The sequence below is a fragment of the Aquarana catesbeiana genome, linkage group LG02, assembly GCF_042186555.1.
Source record: "Aquarana catesbeiana isolate 2022-GZ linkage group LG02, ASM4218655v1, whole genome shotgun sequence".
In the NCBI taxonomy this organism is placed as follows: Eukaryota; Metazoa; Chordata; class Amphibia; order Anura; family Ranidae; genus Aquarana; species Aquarana catesbeiana.
Window position 1 is genome coordinate 536,314,247 of NC_133325.1, and position 22,771 is coordinate 536,337,017.

The following is a 22,771-nucleotide window of genomic DNA, read 5'->3' on the forward strand; positions in this document are numbered from 1 at the left end:
GTGGCCATGAGACACCGCCCATTGTGGCATCACGAGATGTACAATGTACTCCTACTCATTCACATAGGGGGGCGGGGATCTGGGGGCCCCCTTGGTAAAGGGGGCCTCCAGAATCCGATAAGCTCCCTTCCCACAGACCCCCACAACCACCACCCCAGGGTTGTTGGGAAGGGGCCCTTTTCCCCATCAACATGGGGACAAGGTGCTTTGTGGTGGGAAGACAGAGCTCCCCCTGCCCCCAAGTACCCACACCCCCCCCATATTGAGGGCGTGTGGCCTGGTATGGTCCAGGAGGGGGAGCGCTCGCTCATCCCCCCTCTCCTGATCTGCTGGGCTGCATGCTCGGATATGGATCTGGAAAAGATTTCGGAGGGGACCCCACAGCTTTTTTTTTTTTTTGCCATGGGATTTCCCTTGAAAGTCTTGAGAGGGGGAACCTCACACAGTTTGTTTTTTTGTTTTTTTGTTTTTTCCATTTTGGCTTGGGGTTCCCCTTCAAGATCCTCTTATGTTCAGCCCATTGATTTGAATAGAAGTCGCATCCAAGTCGGATGACTTGGATGCAACTTCTATTCAAATCAATGGGCTGAACATAAGATCAGTTAAGACGACTCTCACAGGGAACCATTTATATTGACATGTCAAAAAAAAAGCTTGACGTGGCTAAACACGGTACCGTAACATTTACACGTGTTTACAAGCAGTTATAAGCATTTTGCGCTTGAAATGCTGGTAAACTACTGTCCTCAGTGTGATTTATCTACTTTAAAAAAAAAACCCTCTAAACTACTATAAATGAGTGTACATGTATACATAAGATAACATAAAGGAGAGTTCAGGTGTTGCTGAAAAAATGCCCAACTGCTCCTAAACGTGAGTTTAGCAGCTGCAGTGTACATGAAGGCTAAGAAAGTTTATAATTTCGTTACTTTTTTTGTGCTGTTTGTGTCTTCCTGGGAATATTGCCACTAACTGGGCCACAGACACAACAGAAAATAAGAGGAAGAACACACATGCAAAAGAAAACCACATTTTGGACAGTTGACCCCATTGGTAGACCTCCCCTCTGCCACTGTCTCAGTGACAAACATAAAATGGTAATTTTACTTTACTTTCGGAAATAAACACCACTGTTGATGGAAACACTAGCATTTGCTTAGTGTTTCTCTTTTTTTTTTTAAACAGTTTTATACCGCTTTAAGGGATAGGGATAACTTATCGAAGAATGTGCATGTAGAGCTAGTATGTAGAATGCAATTGATTGCTCAGGAAGGAAATATATTAGCAAAAAAAGGGAGTGTATAGGTACCCACATCCTATATTATGATAAATTGAAGTGCAAGATTGGGTGGGGCAGCAGGATTTCTTTGGTACCATCATTAGACATCACAAACTGTTAACAACACACAATTTTATTACATGTAATTTACAATACAGAGTATTTCAAATGAACCATACAGACAAGCAAATCTATATACAAAAAGATAAAAATTATTAGATAATAATTTTATCATTTTGTATATACACTATATTACCAAAAGTATTGTGACGCCTGCCTTTACACGCACATGAACATTAAATGGCATTCCAGTCTTAGTCTGTAGGGTACAATATTGAGTTGGCCCACCTTTTGCAGCTATAACAGCTTAAACTCTTCTGGGAAGGCTGTCCACAAGGTTTAGGAGTGTGTCTATGGGAATTTTGGACCATTCTTCCAGAAGGAAATTTGTGAGGTCTGCCACTGATGTGGACAAGAAGGCCTGGATCGCAGTCTCCTCTCGAATTCATCCCAAAGGTGTTCTATTGGGTTGAGGTCAGAACTCTGTGCAGGCCAGTCAAGTTCCTCCACCCCAAACTCGCTCATCCATGTCTTTATGGACATTGTTTTTTGCACAGTCATGTTGGAACAGGAAGGGGCCAACCCCAAACTATTCCCACAAAGTTGGGAGCATGAAATTGTCCAAAATGTCTTGGTATGCTGACGTCTTAAGAGTTCCCTTTACTGGAACAAAGGGGCCAAGCCCAACCAATGAAAAACAATCCCGCAGCATAATCCCCCCTTCACCAAATGATTTAGACCAGTGCACAAAACAAGGTCCATAATGACATGGATGAATGAGTTTTGAGTGTCGGGACTTGACTGGCCTGCACAGAGTCCTGACTTCAACCCAATAGATTACATTTGGGATGAATTAGAGTGGAGACTGTAAGCTAGGTCTTCTCGTCCACATCAGTGTCTGACCTCACACATGCCGTTCTGAAAGAATGGTCTAACATTCCAAAAGACACACTCCTAAACCTTGTGGACAGCCTTCCAAGAAGAGTTGAAGCTGTTATAGCTGCAAAGGGTGTGCCAACTCAATATTGAACCCTACGGACTATAACGGGGATGCCATTAAAGTTTATGTGTGTAAAGGTGTAAACCATGTGTGTAAAGGTGGTAAAACCATGAATCAGACCGAGACAGAAGTACAGTTAATCACACTTGTTTAATAATAATAAAAAGGTAAACAGAGTAAGCGTAGTCAATACATAGCCAGAGTTCAGTAACCAGATCGGGTAGTCAGCCAATGCCAATGTCAGAGAGCCAGAGATCAATGTAGTAGTACAGCAAGCAGGATCAGGAGCCAGAAGGGACGTCAGCCGAGCAAGTCTTCAATAGGAATTCAGGAAAAAGTCTCTGAGATGTGACCAAAGGCGAAGGCAGAGATGAAAGTGAGCTGGATGGCTTTAAGTAGACAGGACTGACCAGCAGATCATCAACAGCTGAGTCACTGTGGAGAGAAAGGAGCTGGCAATTAGCCGACAGCTGAGCGGCCAGCTCAGAGAAGGAAGGGCTGAGCCCAGCCCTGACAAATGGCAGGCGTCTCAATCATTTTGGTATTATATTGTATATTTTCTTTAGCACTAGGATGTACTGAATGTTTTGTTTACTCTGATACTTTAATATTCTGTGCATCAGTGCACAAGAAACTCACATTCATACAAGTGTTCTCTGAATTTTCAGGTTTATGCAGGAGCTCACTGAAATGCTTGGATTCCGCCCATGCAAGTATTACTTTTACACATGGAAGTATGTTTCACCAATCCTTATGGCAATTCTCTTATCAGCTAGTGTAATACAACTAGCATTCAGTCCTCCAGGATACAGTGCATGGATCAAAGAACTGGTGAGTAATGTGTTTTCAGTGATACGCTCTAGAGATATTTGAGAAACAATGCAGACAATCTGAGCAAAAACCAAACCTACAAGCAGTGGCAGTGCGTCCATAAGGGCGCACTGGCGCCGCCCCCTCTCTCCTGCCACCCCCTCTAGCACCAATAGATAGATTCATGCATTGCATGAATCTATCTATGGCTGCCGCTGCCATTGTTATTCAGGCGTCTGGCCCCTTTTCGGGGTTTTTTTTAAGCACCCGATTAGAGCCATAGGCTCTAATAGGCATCAAAAAAGGTGACCTGGGAGCGCCATGCTGGGCGCTCGCAGGTCACTCAGCTGTTTTAGAAAAGCGAATGAACATTCACTTTCCTAACACTAAACCGCCTCTCCGCCAATTAGGTGCTCGTATCGTTTACCCGCCACCTGACTGGCTGAAACGACAGGCGCTGTGATTGGACGCCTATCAGGCATCCAATCATAGCAGAGGACGGGAAGAGAGGATGGGAGAAGACATCGAGGAGCTGTTCCACCGGCACCGAAACAGGGTAAATACAGACGGCGGGCGGGGGGCACACTGGCAGCATTTGATATGGCACAGTGGCTGCGTTGGATCGGGCACAATGGGAGCATTTAATGGGGCACAGTGAGGTTGCATTTGATGGTGCACAGTGAGGCTGCATTTGATGGGGCACAGTGAGGCTGAATTTGATGGGCACAGTGGCTGCATATGATGGTCACAGTGGCTGCATTCGATGCTGCACAGGGGCAGCATTTGATGGCACAGTGGCTGCATTTTGATGATACAGTGAGGCTGCAATTGATGGAATTTTTTCAGAATTTTTCAGTTTGTTTGCGCCCCCCCCCCCCCGAAAAAAAAAATTTTGAGCACCACTGCCTACAAGATGTAGAAATAAAAGAACGAGAACATTGCTGGCTAGTGTTTCTAAAAATGTAAAAATGTAGTAATTTCGGTTAGATATTCAGCATGTAGTTTAGCAGATACAACTTGGGTAAAAATGCTTTAGGCTTTGCAAAGGAAAAAAGTTTATTTAATGCTGTAGCATGAGGGAAAACCTTTCTTAGACAGTTGTCACAAGAAGAAGTGTACACATTGGACTTCCTATCTATTCCTGCTCTCATAGGAACTCATAGTTTTGGATTTTCCTCCACTTTCAAATCTGGTAAAAAATGATCACCAAGACAAATAGAGAGACTTGATCTCCCTAGTGGTGGCACAGACTGGTGCTGTTTACCTGTGCCTTTCACCGCATTTTTGCTTAAGGGTGTGTCATCAAAGTCTGGAGGTAATCATTGCTTAACCCAAGGAAGCCAGAGTTTCTCAAATTGACCAATTCAATCTCTTTTGATTGCTTCTATTTTAGCATAAATATTTGCTTTATTAGTTCTGTGTATGGTTTCAGCTAGAATTAAAAATTTTGTTTTCTGTGCCTTAGCAATGGTTTGTTTTACGGCTGTTAGGAGCTGTAAAAGAAGGCAAAATTGATTCAGTGTGATCCCATTAGGTTTCAGGTTTAATAGGGCTGTGGCAGTATTGGGCTGTAAAGGTGTATCAAAGATTTTGGAGGCCAAGTCAAAAACTGCCTTCCAGAATTTTTGGGCAATCCCACCATATATGAAGTTGAGTGCCAGACTCTGAACAGCCGCGAAAACAAGCTCCAGGGTAATTGGAAGCATATTTCGATATTCTAGCGGGGACCAACTACCAACATGTTAGCACCTTAAGGTTAGTTTCCACAGCAACAACATTAGAAGAAGCAGACTTAGTGGCGGACCATATGCTACACAATTCAGTAGCATTAAATGAACGATTAAGGTCTAGTTCCCATTTGGAGACCATTTATCCATGGTAAGTATAGTAACAACCTCAGAACACCCAATAAGGAGATAGTATTCCTCCAGACAAAACTACGAGGCATGTTCACTAATGCAGGAGTCTGGCGGACAAGGTGGGAGAACTAGAGCTGCTACTGTATGAGGAGGAATTTTTGATTTAGTGGGAATTTCAGAGACCTGGTTCAATAGCTTTCATGATTGGCTGGCAACCATTCAAGGGTATTCCCTATATCACAGGGACAGGGAGGTTAAAAAAGGGGAAGGGGGCATTCCTGTATATTAAAAATGATATACAGGTGAATGTGAGGGATGACATCACTAATGGAGCAAGGGAAGAGGTGGAATCCTTATGGGTAGGGTTACAAAGGGAGGAAAACAAGGAGAAAGTAATACTGGGAGTATGCTATAGACCTCCTAACCTGAGGGAGGAGGGGGAGACAGACCTCCTATCACAGTTTGGAATGGCAGCAAGGATGGGAAGTGTCATTATAATGCAGGATTTTAATTATCCAGACATAGACTGGCTGGAAGGAACCACGCATTCGTCTAAGGCTCACCATTTTCTAAATGTCTTACAGGACAATTTTATGGGTTAGATGGTAAATGCACCAACAAGAAACAACTAGACCTATTGATTACTAACAATACAGACTTGATCATGGATGTAGACATACGAGGCAACTTAGTAAACAGCGATCACAGGTAATTCGTTTCAGCATAAATCACGCAAATAGGAAGCATAAGTGGAATACAAAGACACTGAATTTCAAAAGAGCCAACTTCCAGAAACTACGCTCCTTGCTAGAAGATAATAAATGGGATAAAATCCTAGGAACAAAGAACACAGAGGGAAAATGGGTGTGCTTTAGGAGCATATTAAATAAGGGTATTAGCCAGTGCACCCCAAAGGGTAATTGTTTCAAAAGAGCTAAAAAAAAGCCCCGGGTGGCTTAACGCCAACGTAAAAATTCATATAAAAGCAAAGGAGAAGGCCTTCAAAAAATACAAGTCTGAGGCGTCATCATCAGCATTCCAACTATACAAAGAATGCAATAAGAAATGTAAGGTGTAATCAGGGCGGCTAAGATAGAACACGAAAAGCACATAGCAGAGGAGAGAAAAAATTCCAAGAAATTATTTAGGTACATAAATAGTAAAGAGGGTGGACAGATCATATTGGCCACACAAAGAATGATGAAGGGAATCTGGCTACAAAGGATGGTGAGATGGTGAAGGTTTTGAATGTATTCTTCTCCTCAGTCTTCACAAGGGAAACAGGGGGCTTCAGTAACCAAAACGGCAAGGTTTATCCTCATGACAAAACACAGAAAGCACCCTCATGGTTAACAGAGGATAAAATTAGAAGCAGACTTGAAAAACGTAACATAACATAAAACTTCACAGGTATACAAAATAATTTGTGTTGTAACCGTCTTATAACCGACTTGTCACTTGTTCCAATACTTCATACAAAAAAGGTAAATGTCGATTTTGTAATTGTTGAAAATTTTCTGAATAAAAATATTGGAAAAGAAAAACGTAACATAAATAAGTCACCGGGACCAGATGGCTTGCACCCAAGGCTCCTTAAGGAACTCAGTCAAGTAACTGCCAGACCATTGTTCCTAAGATTTTAGTAACGAAAACGGTATCATTAGCAGTAATCAACGTGAATTCATGAAAAATCGTTCTTGCCAAACAAATCTTTTAACCTTCTATAAGGCGGTGAGCTGCCATCTAGATGAAGGAAGGCCCGTAGAAGTAGTGTATCTGGATTTTGCAAAGGCATTTAATACAGTTCCCCACAAACGTTTACTGTACAAACTAAGGTCTGTCAGCATGGACCAAAGGGTAGCATTACCTTAGTCACAACGTGAAGAAAATGAATAAATATAAATACAATAGAAATATCCAAGGCCTAAATAATACACAAACAGCAAAACTATGTGCAATAATGATGTGTACGTGTAAAGTGCAAAGTGTAACACTAAAAGGTAATCCAATCTCACATAGCCAGTGAGTGGAAAAAATCAAATGTAAACAATGTCACCTAGTAATATTAGTGCATAATTCAATCTCACGTGACAAGTAGATAAAAAGAAGATGTGAATAATGTCACATGATAATGGAAGTGTCCAATCAGTCAATAGTGAACATCTAGCGTAAAAATAAGCATCAGAAAAAAAATGCTAATTAAAAAATAATAACGATGTAATTCACAGGCATGCGATTCACAAATGCGATTTTTCAATGCGACTTCCCAAAAAATATTAACAAAGTGCAGTGTGCATATAATCAAAAAATAATGCTAATTAAAAAATATTAATGATGTAATTCACAGGCATGCGATTCACAAATGCGATAAATCAATGAGAAAAAATTAATTCTTGCAAAGTGCAATGTGCATATAATCAAAAAATAATTTAAAAATTATTATGCAAGCAGATAAATAAATATCAGTGATACCATATAGCAGAATAAATTAGATATCCAATCAACTGTGAGCTAACATCTCAAAGTAAAACGAGATAAAGGTGAAAGTAGTAAAGTGCAGTCCAAACACATGCGGATGCAACTTCTAATCCAGCTCCCAATGTGAAAAAACGGGAATCTTCTAAAGGTGAAAAAAGTGCTGGTGCAGTGGTAGCAAAAAGTGTCTATAAACAGTTCATCCAATCATGTTCCAAAGTGCGATGTGCGGTGACCGTTTCCCCCAGCCTCTCACCTGTAGTAGCGGCCCCCAATGGGCCGAGTCAAGCTTAAACCCACAGGTGGGTAGGGATGTGCACACTGGAACGGCTTCCAAAATGGACTTCCAATACTGATCCCAACTCCCATGGGAGTGGGGTTGGTGCGGGATGGAATGATGCTCGCCCTCACTTAATCGGTGTTCTCAGGTATAAAGTGAAAAAGAAAAAATGGGTTCCATAGTGTAGTAAGTTAAAAATGAATTTTAATGTAACGATAATGTCACTTACATAGAAATAAACAGCAATCAGCAGCAGAGATAAAAGCTTCCGGGTACGGCCGAACCCGGAAGCTTTTATCTCTGCTGCTGATTGCTGTTTATTTCTATGTAAGTGACATTATCGTTACCTTAAAAATTATTTTTATCTCACTACACTATGGAGCCCATACAGACCTAGCCTTCAAAGACATGGGAGTGCTGTCTGACGCAATGGACAAAAGAATGGATTATCTCCTGAAAAAATCATGGGATTCTACAGTAGGGAGTCTAAAGCCAGCTATGGCAGTGACTGTGGTGGCCAGAAACGTGGAGTTCTAGCTTACACAGATACAGGCCCACATTCAGGTGGGAACACCAAAGGAGCAAATATTCTCATCCTTTCCTACGCTTCTCAAGGGTATTGCCTGTATAGTGGAGTCAGTACAGATGGCTGCATGGTCCTCGGCCTTGTCAAATTCCGCAAGAAGAGCTTTGTGGTTAAAGACTTGGCAGGGGGACGGCGCTTCTAAGGCTAAGCTCTGTGGAATCCCACTAACAGGGGACTTGATGTTCGGGCTGGGATTGGAAAAAGTACTAGACCACACAGCGGATAAAAAGAAAGCATTCCTGTTGAAGCGCGAACCAACCTGGGGGCAACGGCAACAAGGAAAGAAAAGACTAAGAACAGATACGAGGCCTCGCTTTGGACCACCCAGGGCTGAGAATCAAAAGAGGCCCTGGAACCAGAGAGGGAAAGGCAAAGGAGGAGCAATTTTTTGTCCTCCTGAGCAAACCCATAACAAACAGTGACAAGTTGGTCACAGTGGGGGGAAGATTGGGGACCTTCCTTCCACAATGGGAGGCGATATCCTCAAGCCGATTCATACTAAGAATCGCGCAACAGGGTTATTGTTTCGAATTTTCAACCCTACCCCCAAGCAGGTTTTATGCCACGGAACTGCCAAGAAACAGAGAAAAAGCCAGAGATCTATTGGAAGCCATAAAGGAACTAATAGAACAAGAAGTGGTAAGTTATGTACCACAAGAAGAAATTGGCCATGTCTTTGTGGTTCAGAAATCCTCGGGGAAATTCAAACCAATACTAAATCTCAAACCTTTGAACCAGTCAGTGACCTACAAATGGTTCAGGATGGACTCAATCTTTTTTGTAAAGGCACTATTACACCCAAATTGCTACATGGCTTCCCTGGATCTAAAGGATGCATATTTACACATCCCAATAGAGCAAAAATGCCACAAATATCTAAGACTGGCAATAAAAACAAATGAAGAGACGTTCCACCTTCAGTTTCAGGCTCTTCCTTTCGGAATATCATCTTCGCCTCGAATATTCACAAAAGTGTTGGCAGAACCCTTGGCGACACTCCGACTCAGAGGCATCGCAGTCATCGCCTACCTAGACGATTTGCTGATCTTTGCCACTACTCCAGAAAAATTAACCAAAGATCTGAGCTACACCCAAGATTTCCTACAAAAACTGGGGTGGTTACTAAATCTAAAGAAGTCTAACCTGCTCTTCTCCCAGCAGATTACATACTTGGGGTACATCCTAGTTTCAAAACAACAAAAGGTGTTTTTACCCAGAGAAAAAGTACAAAAAATTCAAGAAGCAACGAAGATGCTACAAAACAACCGACCATGCACAATAAAATGGGCGATTAACCTCAGTAATCCCGGGAGTACAATGGGCGGGATTGCATTTTCGACCACTACAAATATTTATTTTAAAAATATGGAATCACAGACAAGGCTCACTAGACACTCAGGTACATATACCAACACAAGTAAAAACAACTTTATGGTGGTGGAGGAAGCCGGAAAATTTATCCAAAGGACAGATGTTTAAATTTGGTCAGTTGTGGAGGCAACATGGACTCTCGTGGTACGATATGACAATAGTCAATTTACAAAAATATATAAATTTATTATGCACAAATTATACACATCATAAGCCTTCAATAGTAGATAATATACACTGGATGCTGCTAATCATGGAGCATCCACTTGTCTGACATAAATTGGAAGAACTCAGTTATATATAATAATGATTCCGCGCTGTTACAAATGGAGATTTATTCTTCCAGTTGCACACTCTACATGTTTCTGGGTAACCCCCTTCTTCAGGAGTATATTATGTCAGAAAATGATCTACAAGGAAGCATATGAATCAAATATACAGTATTAACATCAGAAAAACATAACTAAAAACTTTCATAGTATACTATCATGCATCTTAAATCAATACAGATAGAATCTAATATACCCCTCAGTATATCCTTTAACATTAAGGATTAGGCCCATGTGAAATGATTAATTTAGGATCAAAAAAATTAACTCACCCACATAGCCGACATCAGAATTTTGGGCGTCACAAGGCCAAAAATTGGCAATCTTCCAGCCGAGTGTGGGAACCAGGAAAAGTGAAGTCACATAAAGAGACTGTTGCATAAAGAAGAAAATATTTTGAAAATAAAAAAACAATATTTGGAAAGTTCATAGGGTGGAGAAATCTCACAACCATTATAATTCAGGTAACTAAATTTAAAGTATACAATCAAAGTATTTCAATTAGTGATACACACCTATGGAGTCTTCACTAAACAGAGCATGTAATTAGGCGGGGAGAGAGTGTGTTATCCAAGTGGATATTGAAGTAAGCTGTAGATGGAAATAGTCCAAGGAACCATCTAAAGCCACATACGAATTCTATATAATATATAAAGAACATTAAAGAAGCTTATTGTTAAAATGATTGAAACATCTTAGCCCAAATCAAATCCTAATAAGAGTGATCAAAAGAAACACCAACCTATCTGAGAGATCTCAAAGCATAATGTCAAGATCACATCATGCGCGCTGGATATACTCAGTAGGGATCCAAGCTTCAAAGAATGTTCACAATGAAGTATTACACAAGATCTCAGACAAGCACCAGATCCACCAGGATCTGTGGAAAAAAACATACCTTTAGAACGTGGTTCATAAAGGAACACATCATAAAAATCATATCAACACATATAGCAAATCACATACCAGTCAATCAACTGCACAGAGTGTCTGTCCACCGCCATGCAAGCTGCCAACAGGGAACATCAGAAAAATCAGTTCCCCATAAATACCATAAGATGCACCTGATTCCTATCCATTAAGATGTCAATAGCGTGCACCAAGGTGCCGCAATATGACATCAACGGATACGACTCCAGACTGTGCATGTGGACATGCACAGTACTGCACGACGATTTGTAAGTGTGAAACACAAATAAAACAAAAATGTCATCCAATTTTTTGGCTCCTAAATTAATCATTTCACATGGGCCTAATCCTTAATGTTATGGGATATACTGAGGGGTATATTAGATTCAATCTGTATTGATTTAAGATGCATGACAGAATACCATGAAGGCTGGTTATTAGTTATGTTTTTCTGATGTTAATACTGTATATTCGATTCATATGCTTTCTTGTGGATCATTTTCTGACCTAATATACTCCTGAAGAAGGGGGTTACCCCCGAAACAACATGTAGATTGTGCAACTGAAAGAATAAATCTCCCTTCCTCTGATTCATTATAGGATAAGGTACAAATACATTCAACATTGAATTGTCAAGGATTTTCATACAGGTACTTTAAAATCAAAATTTCATAGGAAGGCAAATTTGTCGCTGTTTGTCCATCAAAAGGCGATGAACCCCGTCTAGGCTCGGAACAGCCCTCACAAAGGTCCCCACGAAACAGCCCCCAAGGCGCAGCCACGGAAAAAACACAGAGTGGGTGTATAGACACGAGTGGCTAAGACGTTGTTTGTCCTGAGAGGCAGACTCTCTCTCTCAGGACCAACAACATCTTAGCCACTCATGTCTATACACCCACTCTAAGGTTTTTCCGTGGCTGCACCTTGGGGTCTGTTTCGTGGGGACCTTTGTGAGGGCTGTTCCAAGCCTAGATGGGGTTCTTCGCCTTTTGATGGACAAACAGTGGCAAATTTACCTTCCTATGAGATTTTGATTTTAAAGTACCTGACAATTCAATGTCAAATGTATTTGTACCTTCTCCTATACTACCTCTGAGGAAGGGATATTTTTCCTGAAACATGTCAGGCCAAAGGAGAAAATCTACGTTCATTAGAATTTGTAATAACTCACTGAGTATTTTTTGTCTTGTCATATAAAATGTACTGTACAAACTGCTGCTATGTTTGTATGTAAAACACATGTGTTTTAAAACAAAGTAACTTTTCTAAATAAATTATATTTTATGATACATGATCTTTTTTCTGTTCGCCCATAAAGTCCCAGTGTACTGGGGGGGTACTTGTATTCCCTTTTTTAGGGTTCTTATCTAACAAATTTTAGTTTGGGATGTTGGCAACATTTTAGTGAAAATATAACAATTCTCCTTGTGGTTCACCATTTATACTCAGATCTCAAATTTTGTGTGACGGAAATTCCGATGGAAAATGTCCGATTGTGCCTACACACGGTCGGAATTTCTGACAACAAGCTCCCATCGAACATTTTCCGTCGGAAAATCTGACCGTGTGTACGGGGCATAAGGGTTTCTCAAACCAGCTGATCAGTACATTGCTGAATAGTAGAAAGATGGAGACTTGCACCATATATAGAAAAGTATGGATACGAGTGAACAACTGGTGTATAGGGAACTCCTGTGCAGCACAAAGCTTAGAAGCGGTCCTAGAATATCTACAGTGCGGGGCAGATAAGGGCCTGAGAATACATTAAAGAGCCAGGTATCGGCAATCTCTGTTTATCAGGAAAAGAAGCTAGCTTCCAATCCATGGATAGTCAGATTTTTCAAAGCCCTGAGCAGACAAAGGCCAGTACATAGATCACCCTTTCCCAAATGAGACCTGTCTTTGGTGCTACAAACCTTGACCCATTTGAACCACAGGAAATTTGTCCAATAAAATTGTTGACGTTTAAAGCAGTGTTTTTGGTGGGGGGCACGACCGCCAGGAGAGTTTGCGTAATAGAGGCCTTATCAACCAGGCCTCCCTTTCGTCAATTTTTTCCGGATCGTACAGTTTTTAAGCTAGATCTGGCCTCTTTACCTAAAGTTGCCTCAAAGTTTCACAGAGGTCAAGATATTATTTTACCTTCTTTTTGTACTAATCCTTCTGGAGAACAGGAGGTTAAATTCCATACGTTAGATGTAAGGAGGTGCGTCCTACATTATTTAAAGGAAACCAAACCTTTCAGGAAGTCAGATTCTGTTTTTGTTTTATTTTCAGGGGCTAAGAAAGGCCAGAGAGCCTCAAGGTGCACTATAGCCAGGTGGCTCAGAGAGGTGATTGGCCAGGTCTATATTTTGGGAGGTAGGCAGATCCTAGATGGCATTAGGGCACATTCGACGAGGTCAAGGGCAACACCACGGGCAGAGAGGGCTGGAACAACACCGGAGCAAATCTGCAAAGCGGCAACCTGGTCCAGCTTTGATACCTTTGTCAAGTACTACAGAGTCGATCTCTTGTCAACAAAGGAGCAAGCCTTTGGACGCAAGGTCTTACAAGCTGTACTCCCGCCCTAGGGGTAAGTGCTTGTTTATCCTCTCAGGTGGCTGTCCTGAAAGACGATTAAAGGGAAAAATGGAGTTACTTACTGGTAAAGTTCTTTCCTGGAGTCTTTCAGACCAGCACTAGTACCCACCGGAATATATAAATGACTTGAGATTTCCTGAAACAGGAACTGTGGTATTTTATTGATGTGTATCACATTGTTCTTGTGTCTCCCCAGCAAACTGGAGGTGCTCTAAAACAACTGAGGAACCAGCAGGGGAGCAGGAAATTTAAAGGTGGCTGGTGCGGTGTTTCCTGCAGAGGGGAGGAGCCAAGGTCTCTCAAGTGGCTGTCCTGAAAGACTCCAGGAAAGAACGTTACCAATAAGTAGCTTCTTTTTTTCTATATTAAACATTAAATGAGATTTAATGTAGAAAAATGTAAAATAATACATTTAGGTGGCAAAACATGAATGCAATCTACTCACTAGGGGGAGAACCTCTGGGGGAATCTAGGATGGAAAAGGACATGGGGGTCCTAGTAGATGACAGGCTCAGCAATGGCATGCAATGCCAAGCTGCTGCAAGCAAAGCCAATAGAATATTGGCATGCATTCGAAAGGGAACTCCAGAGATAAAACAATAATTCTCCCACTCTACAAGACTCTGGTCCGGCCGCACCTGGAGTATGCCATCCAGTACTGAGCTCCAGTCCTCAGGAAAGATGTGCTGAAAATGGAGAGGGTACAGAGAAGTGCAAAAAAGCTAATAAAGGGACTGAAGGATCTTAGTTATGAGGAAAGATTACCAGCACTGAATTTATTCTCCCTGGAGAAGAGACGCTTCAGAAGGGGATCTGATTTCAATGTACAAATACCGTACTGGTGACCCCACAATAGGGAAAAAACTTTGTAGAGGGTTCTTTACGGTAAGAGCGGTAAGAATGTGGAATTCTCTTCCACAAGCAGTGGTTTCAGCAGGGAGCCTAGATAATTTCAAAAACTATTAGATAGGCACCTAAACGACCATAAAACATACAGGGATATACAATGTAATATTGACATAAAAGCTCACACAGGTTGGACTTGTGTCTTTTTTTAACCTTACCAACTATGTAACTATAGAGACATATGAGGGTCGACCAGTGTTAGTACTAGCTAAAACTTTCTTATAGAGAAACGAAACAAGTCCTCTAACATGAGGGTCAGAAATACATATACGTTCAAAACAAGACATCTAAGATAGTTGGGAGCTGGAATTGAGGAAGGTTGGAAAAATTTTTTGATTTGCAATTATCGGAACAGTTCTGATTGAGGAAGTCCAAATGTATCACACAAATTAGGAAAAGAATGTATGGAGGAGGAAGATACCAAATTATATAAACGGGATAAATTAGCTGTATTCCATGCTTTAAAAAATTAGGAGCGATCCAGGCAGGGTAAAAAGCGGGATTTTTAATAAATGAAATGGTAAATGAGGAGATTGAAGGCCAAGAGCAGTCTTGAATCTGTCCCAGATGGATAAAGAATGTTTTGTGATAGGATTGCAAATAAAAGTACGATCAGTTGGTCGTAATCATAACATGTTAGATATTGAAATAGGATCACAGTCAATAGACTCAATTGTTACTCATAAAGGAATTTCTTTGATTGCATGGTATTTTGGTAAATGTGCAAGGTGTGCAGCATGAGGGTAAGCAGAAATATTTGGGAGACCTAAACCTCCACAGCATTGTGGGAGACAGAGTGGATTTAGAGGTTCGAGGTTTTCGTTTTACCCCAGAGAAATGAGATAATGCTGCGCTGTGTAAGCCGTACAAAATGAGATGGAACTGGGATGGGCAAGACTCTAAAAAGATATAAAAACTTGGGCAATACAGTAAAACCTTGGATTGCAAGCATAATTTGCTTCAGAAACATGCTTGTAATCCAAAGCACTTGTATACTAAAGTAAAATTCCCCATAAGAAATAATGGAAACTCAAATGATTTGTTCCACAAGCATTTATTCATAAGTCCTTTGGTTTAAAGTCCATATAAAAAGATTATAGCAATGTGAGAGGTTGTGTAATCATAAAATGTCCATCCACAAATGGCGGCCTCCACAAGGGGATTAGAAGCAGACTCCAGCAGGAGCTACAGATTATAAAAGGAGAAGACCAGGGAGTGTAGCAATATGGTTACATTTAATGAAGGTACAACATTTAGCACTCACATGGTTGATGATTAAAACAGACACATCTAAGCATGCAGGCATTCGGGGTAAAGCTGTCCACATAGACTATCCCCCACACCACGGTCTCTCACCGATGTCAGTCTGCAATCGTGACCGGGAAGACTACCCTGCAGTAGAGTGATTGAACCGCTTGTGAAGCGCAGCATGGAAGGAACAACGTCGATGGCGGTGAGGAGGATGGTCTATGGGGACAGCTTTATCCTGGGTGCCTGCATACTTAGATGTGCCTGTTTTAACCACTTCAGCCCCGGAAGATTTGGCTGCTCAATGACCAGAGCACTTTTTACAATTTGGCACTGTGCTGCTTTAACTGGTAATTGCGCGGTCATGCAATGCTGTACACAAACAAAATTTGCATCCTTTTTTTCTCACACTTAGAGCTTTCTTTTGATGGCATCTATTTGCCTCTGCGATTTTTTATTTTTTGCGATATAAATGGAAAAAGACCGAAAATTTTGAAAAAAAATGATATTTTCTACTTTTTGTTATAAAACAAATCCAAATAACTCAATTTTAGTCATACCTTTAGTCATACTTTAAGGCCAAAATGTATTCAGCCACATAGCGTACATAGCATCTTCAAACTAGGGTACATTTTCTGGAATTTACGCAGCTTTTAGTTTATGACTGCCTATCTCATTTCTTGAGGTGCTAAAGTGGCAGGGCAGTACACCCCCCTAAATGACCCCATTTTGGAAAGTAGACACCCCAAGGAAATTGCTGAGAGGCATGTTGCATTGAATAATTTTTTTTTTTTTGTCACAAGTGATTGAAAAATGACAAAAAAAATAACAAATTACACAAAGTTGTCACTAAATGATATGTTGCTCACACATGCCATGGTTATATGTGGAATTACACCCCAAAATACATTCTGCTGCCTCTCCCGAGTATGGGGATATCACATGTGTGGGACTTTTTGATAGTCTAACCGTGTACAGGACCCTGAAAACCATTCACCGCCTTCAGGCTTTCTAAGGGCGTACATTTTTTATTTCACTCCTCACTGCCTATCACAGTTTCGGAGGCCATGAAATGCTCAGATAGCACAACCCCCCCCCCCCAAATGACCCCGCTTTGGAAAGGAGACACCCGAAGGCATGTTGAGTAATTTGCAGATCTCGCTTTTTGTCACAGTTTTGAAAATTGAAAAAAGAAAAAAAACAACACATTTTCCTTTCTTTCTTTTTCAAAAACAAATGAGAGCTGCAAAATACTCACCATGCCTCATAGCAAATATCTTGGGGTGTCTACTTTCCAAAACGGGGTAATTTGGGGGGGTTTGTGCTATCTGGACATTTCAGGGCCTCCGTAACTGTGATAGGTAGTGAGGAGTGAAATCACTATTTTACGCCTTTAGAAAGCCTGAAGGCGGTGCTTGGTTTTCTGGGTCCTGTACGCGGCTAGGCTCCCAAAAAGTCTCACATGTGGTATCCCCATACTCAGGAGAAGCAGCAGAATATCATATAGCATATCTGGCACGCTTACTGGGAAGATACTATTTGATAGACAAGTGGCCAGAAAACTTAATCAGGGACGCATCAATGCAGACAACTTGATCAAGAGTAAACAAGGCTGCAAACTGCTGGTTGAAGTGGTTTACGAGGGGCCGAATTTTGTGGGGCCGATCGCATCCAGGGTCACCCCGAGAACAACAGAGTTCATTGTCATTGAAATGCATGAACCACAAGATCTGCTCGTATCGTGTCCTTGTCATGGAGGCAGAGAACACTGGCATATAGTGAATTGGATCAGTGAGTGACCGCAACTCACTTTTTTTAACTACGCCCAAGGGAAGGGATAGGCCCAGGAAGGTCTTAAATTTAGAGACCATAATAGGTTTCCAATCTCTGGCAAGGAGCAACTGGGGATTAGTGGCGATTAATTGACCAACATACAAATTGCTTTGGTCCACAACAGATCTATAGAGATCTTCCATGAAAAACAACGAATAAAAATCAAGTGACATAAAATCAACTGTTTCCACCTGAATTCCGGGTTGGCCAGTGAATGGGGGAAGTAGGGGTGCTGCAGAAGTGGTGGGCTCCCAATTCGGATTGGCAAATGCAGCAGGAAGGGCACTATGGGCTCGACGGGCCTGTCTTTGTCTTCTTGGTGGCACTAGTGGTGCTAGCCACCTCCCCAGCTTGAACTACACTTATGGGACTCGCCACGTCACCAAGCAATACTGCATGTATGACCAGGATGTACTAGGCCGCTGGTGCTTGCCAGTTCACCAGAAGGATGAGCAGCACTAGTACTGGCTCTCTGCTCCATAGGAGAGCCCTGCGGTTCTTGAACCTCAACAGCAGAAGAATGGGGTTGGGTACGCCTGACCACTACTCTGTCGTCAGAGCTATCTGTCAGGGTGCCACTGCTGTCTACTGGTTCGTATTCTGAGTCAGAATCGGACAGATGGGGTGACTTCCTCTTCACTCTCATCTGTCAGGCTCAGAAACATGTAGGCCTCTTCACTAGTGTACCTTCAATTGGACATTTTGGCCTCCAAATTTACTGGTACGCTAGTGAGACTCGCAGGAAAAAGAGCACCTGACTGTCAGTGACTGCTTCAAACGCTACCAAAAAAACTGTTAGCATTTGCAGGGATCAGGCCTGACTCTGCGAATGCTGCAGTTAATGCAGTTATGTGTTTAGTAAGTGACAGTGATCGATTGATACTGCCTTCGGGTGGGCTGGGCTGGGCGGAGGGGCTATATACGGCGGGTGCCCTGATACTATAAAAAAAACTAACTGACCAGCGTCACCCGTGACACTAATATGGTGATCACTGGTGACGGGGGGTTATCAAGGGGTTAAACCTTTATTAGGGGGGTCCCTAGACCTATCTGGGGCTACTACTAATTACCCTAATGCTGATTAGTGTCAAAAATGACACCAGTACAGCGATCAAAGAAAAATATGAACACTGCACTGGGTGACACAGTGACAGGGAGTGCAGGGGTTAACTGGGGGGGGCGTTAAATATGTGCCTATGTGTACTGTGTCAGTGTAGTGTTGGTGCAACTCAAGTTTGGATGTCCTCTCTCCGCTCTCTGGAACGGAAAAGAATTCCAGAAAGGGAGATGACATCACTTCCCCTGCCTGTGTTTACACTTACACAGGGGAGGATTTCATTCATAAGGACCAATCAGCAGGTCCAGGCCTGGGCATGGAGACTGATCGGTTCTGAAGCGAATTCGATCAGCGCCAGACGTAAGGTAACGTCGATTTGCCCAGCAGAGCCAACCTGCCGCAGTAAAACTGCGGCGGCTGGTCCGGAAGTGGTTAATTATCAACCATATGAGTTGCTAAATGTTGTACCTTCATTAAATGTAACCATATTGCTACACTTAGAGGTGCCTCTCTTCTCTTTTATACTCAGCTGTGATATATGATATACAAGTAACGTCACGTCACAACTGAGTATCGCTTGTATATCAAGTCAAAGGTTATTAAAGAAAATTGCTTGTCTTGCAAAACACTCTCAATCCAAGTTACTCTCAAACCAAGGTTTTACTGTATAGCCATTTTAAGTATATTAATTTTGCCTAACCAGGATAGAGGGATAGAGGACCATTGTGATAATAATTCAGTAACCTCTTTTAGTAATGGAGGGAAGTTAGCTGAGTAATAAGTCAGTTATCTTAGGAGTGCGTTGTATTCCTAGGTATGGAAGTCTATGAGGTGTCCAAGAGAAGGGAAGTTAATCTTTAGCAAGCTGAAGGTCTGAAGGATGCAAGGAAATGTTGAGTGCAGTAGATTTTTGATAGTTAGCTGTTAAACCCGAAATGTGTGCAAAACGGTTTAGGACAGAGAGGAGATTAGGTGCTGTGATATGGGGAGATGACATGAGGAGTAAGATGTCATCTACAAACATACATACTTTATGATGACATCAAGCTAATTCAATACCTTTTTTATGTTTGGATCAGATCTAATCAAATGGGCCAAGGGTTCAATGAGGAGTGCAAATAGGAGGGGGGAGAGAGGACATCCTCGACAGGTGCCTCTTCCAATAGGGAAAGAATTTGATTTAAAAACAGCATATTTGATAAATGCATTCGACTTTTCGTATAAGGAAGAAATCCACTTAAAAGGATATATTGTAAGTATGGCCATGAGACAGCGTTGAATGCTCTTCTTATATAGATCGATAAAAAACATGCAGGTAGATGTCTGGATTTGACGACATGGGCGAGTAAAAAAGCTCTACGAATATTATCACTTGCTTGGCACGAGGGGATAAACCCAACTTGATCTCGATGTCGCAAGTATTTTAGCTAAAAGTTTAATGTCAATATTTAAGAAACGAAATAGGACGGTAATTTGTCCAAGAGTTTTAGATTTGGGAAGCATGGAAATTATGGGCATTAAGGTTTCTGAACGAAAAGAGTGTCCCCTCAACAAAGTATTGAAGGCCTAAATTAGGATATTTCTTGTAGTAGGAGGCAGAAAATCCATCTGTGGCTGGACGTTTATTACGTTTTAAAGCCTTAATAGCCGCAATGACTTCTGTTGCAGAGATGGGACACTCGAGTCATTCACGGTGGGTTTGTGAGAGTGTTGGAAGGGTCATTTGTGAAAAAGAGGAATCAGCAGCAGCATGGTCAAAATTATGGTTGGGCAAATATAATTCAGCAAGATTTGAGCGGAATGTGTGTAAAATTTTGACAGGGTTACTTGTGTATGAATTACGGTTCAGTTTGAGTCGCACATATGTTGTAGGTTTTTGCAGTGAGCTGGTTTGTTTGATTTGAGTTAATAAAGGTGTTGTGATTTACGTATTAATTTATCTGCAGAGTCAGTAAGAAACAAGTCAAATTCTAAGCGGGTTCTATCAAGCTTAGCTTTATTAGAAGGGGAGGGAGAATTTTGGAATACATCGTGACACAGATTAAAGTCATTTTCAAATTTTTGGTGAAGGAGCTTACTCTCACGTTTGAGAAATGATGCTTACTGGATAAGTGTACCTTGAATTACAGGTTTATGGGCTTCCCAAAGAGTAAGAGATGAAACATCTGCAGAAGTGTTAATAATGAGATAGTCATTAAGAGCATGTTTAATATCTAGACAATGGAATGGGTGAGTTAGAATGGAATAAATAATGCACCAAGATGAAAACTGGGATCTCGGGATAGGGGAGGAGATGGTAGAACAAACTGCACTATGATCGGACCATCTAAAGGGCGTAATAACTGATGATAGGATTTCTGGGGCCATGCCAACACTTGAATATGATCAATCCTAGAAAACGATTTGTGTGGATTGGAGTAATATGTAAAGTGTTTATGAGCTGGATTGAGCTGGAAGAGTCTAACATGTTATGCTTAGAGATAAGTTGCTGAAATGAAAGCTTGGGGGAACAGGAGGAGGGAGAGTCTCCACATAATATCACCATATCACCTAGCTTGTGTGAATCAATTACATGATAGAGATGGGAAAGAAATGATAATGGATAAGTTGTCACTCAATGATATATTGCTCAAACATGCATAGGCATATGCTAAATTACACCCCAAAATACATTCTGCTGCTCCTTCTGAGTACGAGGATATGACATGTGTGGGACTCTTTGGGAGCCCAGCCGAATACAGGACCCCGAAAACCAATCACCGCCTTCAGTATTTCAAATGGTGTAAAATGGTGATTTTACTTCTCACTATCATCACAGTTACAGAGGCCCTGAAATGTCCAGATAGCACAAACCCCCCCAAATGACCCCATTTTGGAAAGTAGACACCCCAAGGTATTCGCTAAGAGGAATGATGAGTTTTTTGCAGCTCTCATTTGTTTTTGAAAATGAAGAAAGAAAAGAAAAAAGTATTTTTTTTTCAATTTTTAAAACTTTGTGACAAAAAGCAAGATCTGAAAAATACTCAACATGCCTCTCTGCAAATAGCTTGGGGTGTCTACTTTCCAAAATTGGGTCATTTGGAGGGGGGGGTTTATACTATCAGGGCGTTTCATGGCCTCCGAAACAGTGATGGGTAGTAAGGAGTGAAATAAAAAATGTACACCCTTAGAAATCCTGAAGGTGGTGATTGGTTTTTCGAGGTACTGTACGTGGCTAGACTGCCAAAAAGTCCCACACATTTGGTATCCCCGTACTCAGGAGAAGCAGCAGAATGTATTTTCAGGTGTAATTTCACATATAACCATGGCATGTGTGAGCAACATATCATTTAGTGACAACTTTGTGTAATTTGTTATTTTTTTTGTCATTTTTCAATCACTTATGACAAAAAATAAAATATTCAATGTGCTTAACAAGCCTCTCAGCAAATTCCTTGGGTTGTCTACTTCCCAAAATGGGGTCATTTGGGGGGGGGGGGGGGTTGTGCTTTCCTGCCATTTTAGCACTTTTGCGCAAACCAATAAATATATGCTTATTGATTTTTTTTTTTACCCGAAACATGTGGCTGAATGCTTTTTTGGCATAAATGTATGACTAAATTTGAGTTTATTGTATTTTTTTAACAAGAAGTAGAAAATATCTTTTTTTTTTCCAAATTTTCGGTCTTTTTTCGTTTATGGCAATAAATAAAAAATGCAGAGGTGATCAATATAACCACCAAAAGAAAGCTCCTATTTGTGGGAAAAGAAGGATGCAAATTTTGTTTGGGTGCAGCATTGCATGATCGCGCAATTACATGTTAAAGCAGCACAGTACCAAATTGTAAAAAGTGCTCTGGTCAGGAAGGGGGTAAAACCTTCCGGGGCTGAAGTGGTTAAATAAACACACTGCTTAGTAAAACAAGGGTCTTATTTATTTCCCAATAAAATAGGAATGCTAACATATAAACACTAAAGGAAAATATTACAGAGCATATTAAACAAAAGAACATCAATGATACTTTACGTAAGGTCGTCCTCGGTAGTCAGTGTTCCTTCATTGAAGCTTGTTTGCAGACAGTTATGGTCTAGAGCCAAGCTCTACTCTCCTGCTATTAAACCTTGTTGCCTTCCAACATTACCCGCTTTGCGTCTGAAGGCAAATATCAACCTTCTTCATCCACAGCTCCTATGGAACAGTCCATAA

At 41.3% G+C, this 22,771-nt stretch overlaps 1 protein-coding gene across 4 annotated transcripts in view; it reads left to right on the forward strand.

Moving 5' to 3' along the window:
- Positions 1–22,771, forward strand: part of SLC6A17 (solute carrier family 6 member 17) — a 1,431,819-nt gene that overhangs the window by 1,284,820 nt on the left and 124,228 nt on the right. For all 4 annotated transcript variants that reach the window (XM_073615860.1, XM_073615859.1, XM_073615858.1 and 1 more), the window contains one exon: positions 3,008–3,170. In XM_073615860.1, coding sequence (XP_073471961.1) covers positions 3,008–3,170 — 163 coding nt within the window. The remainder of the gene's footprint in view (positions 1–3,007; positions 3,171–22,771) is intronic.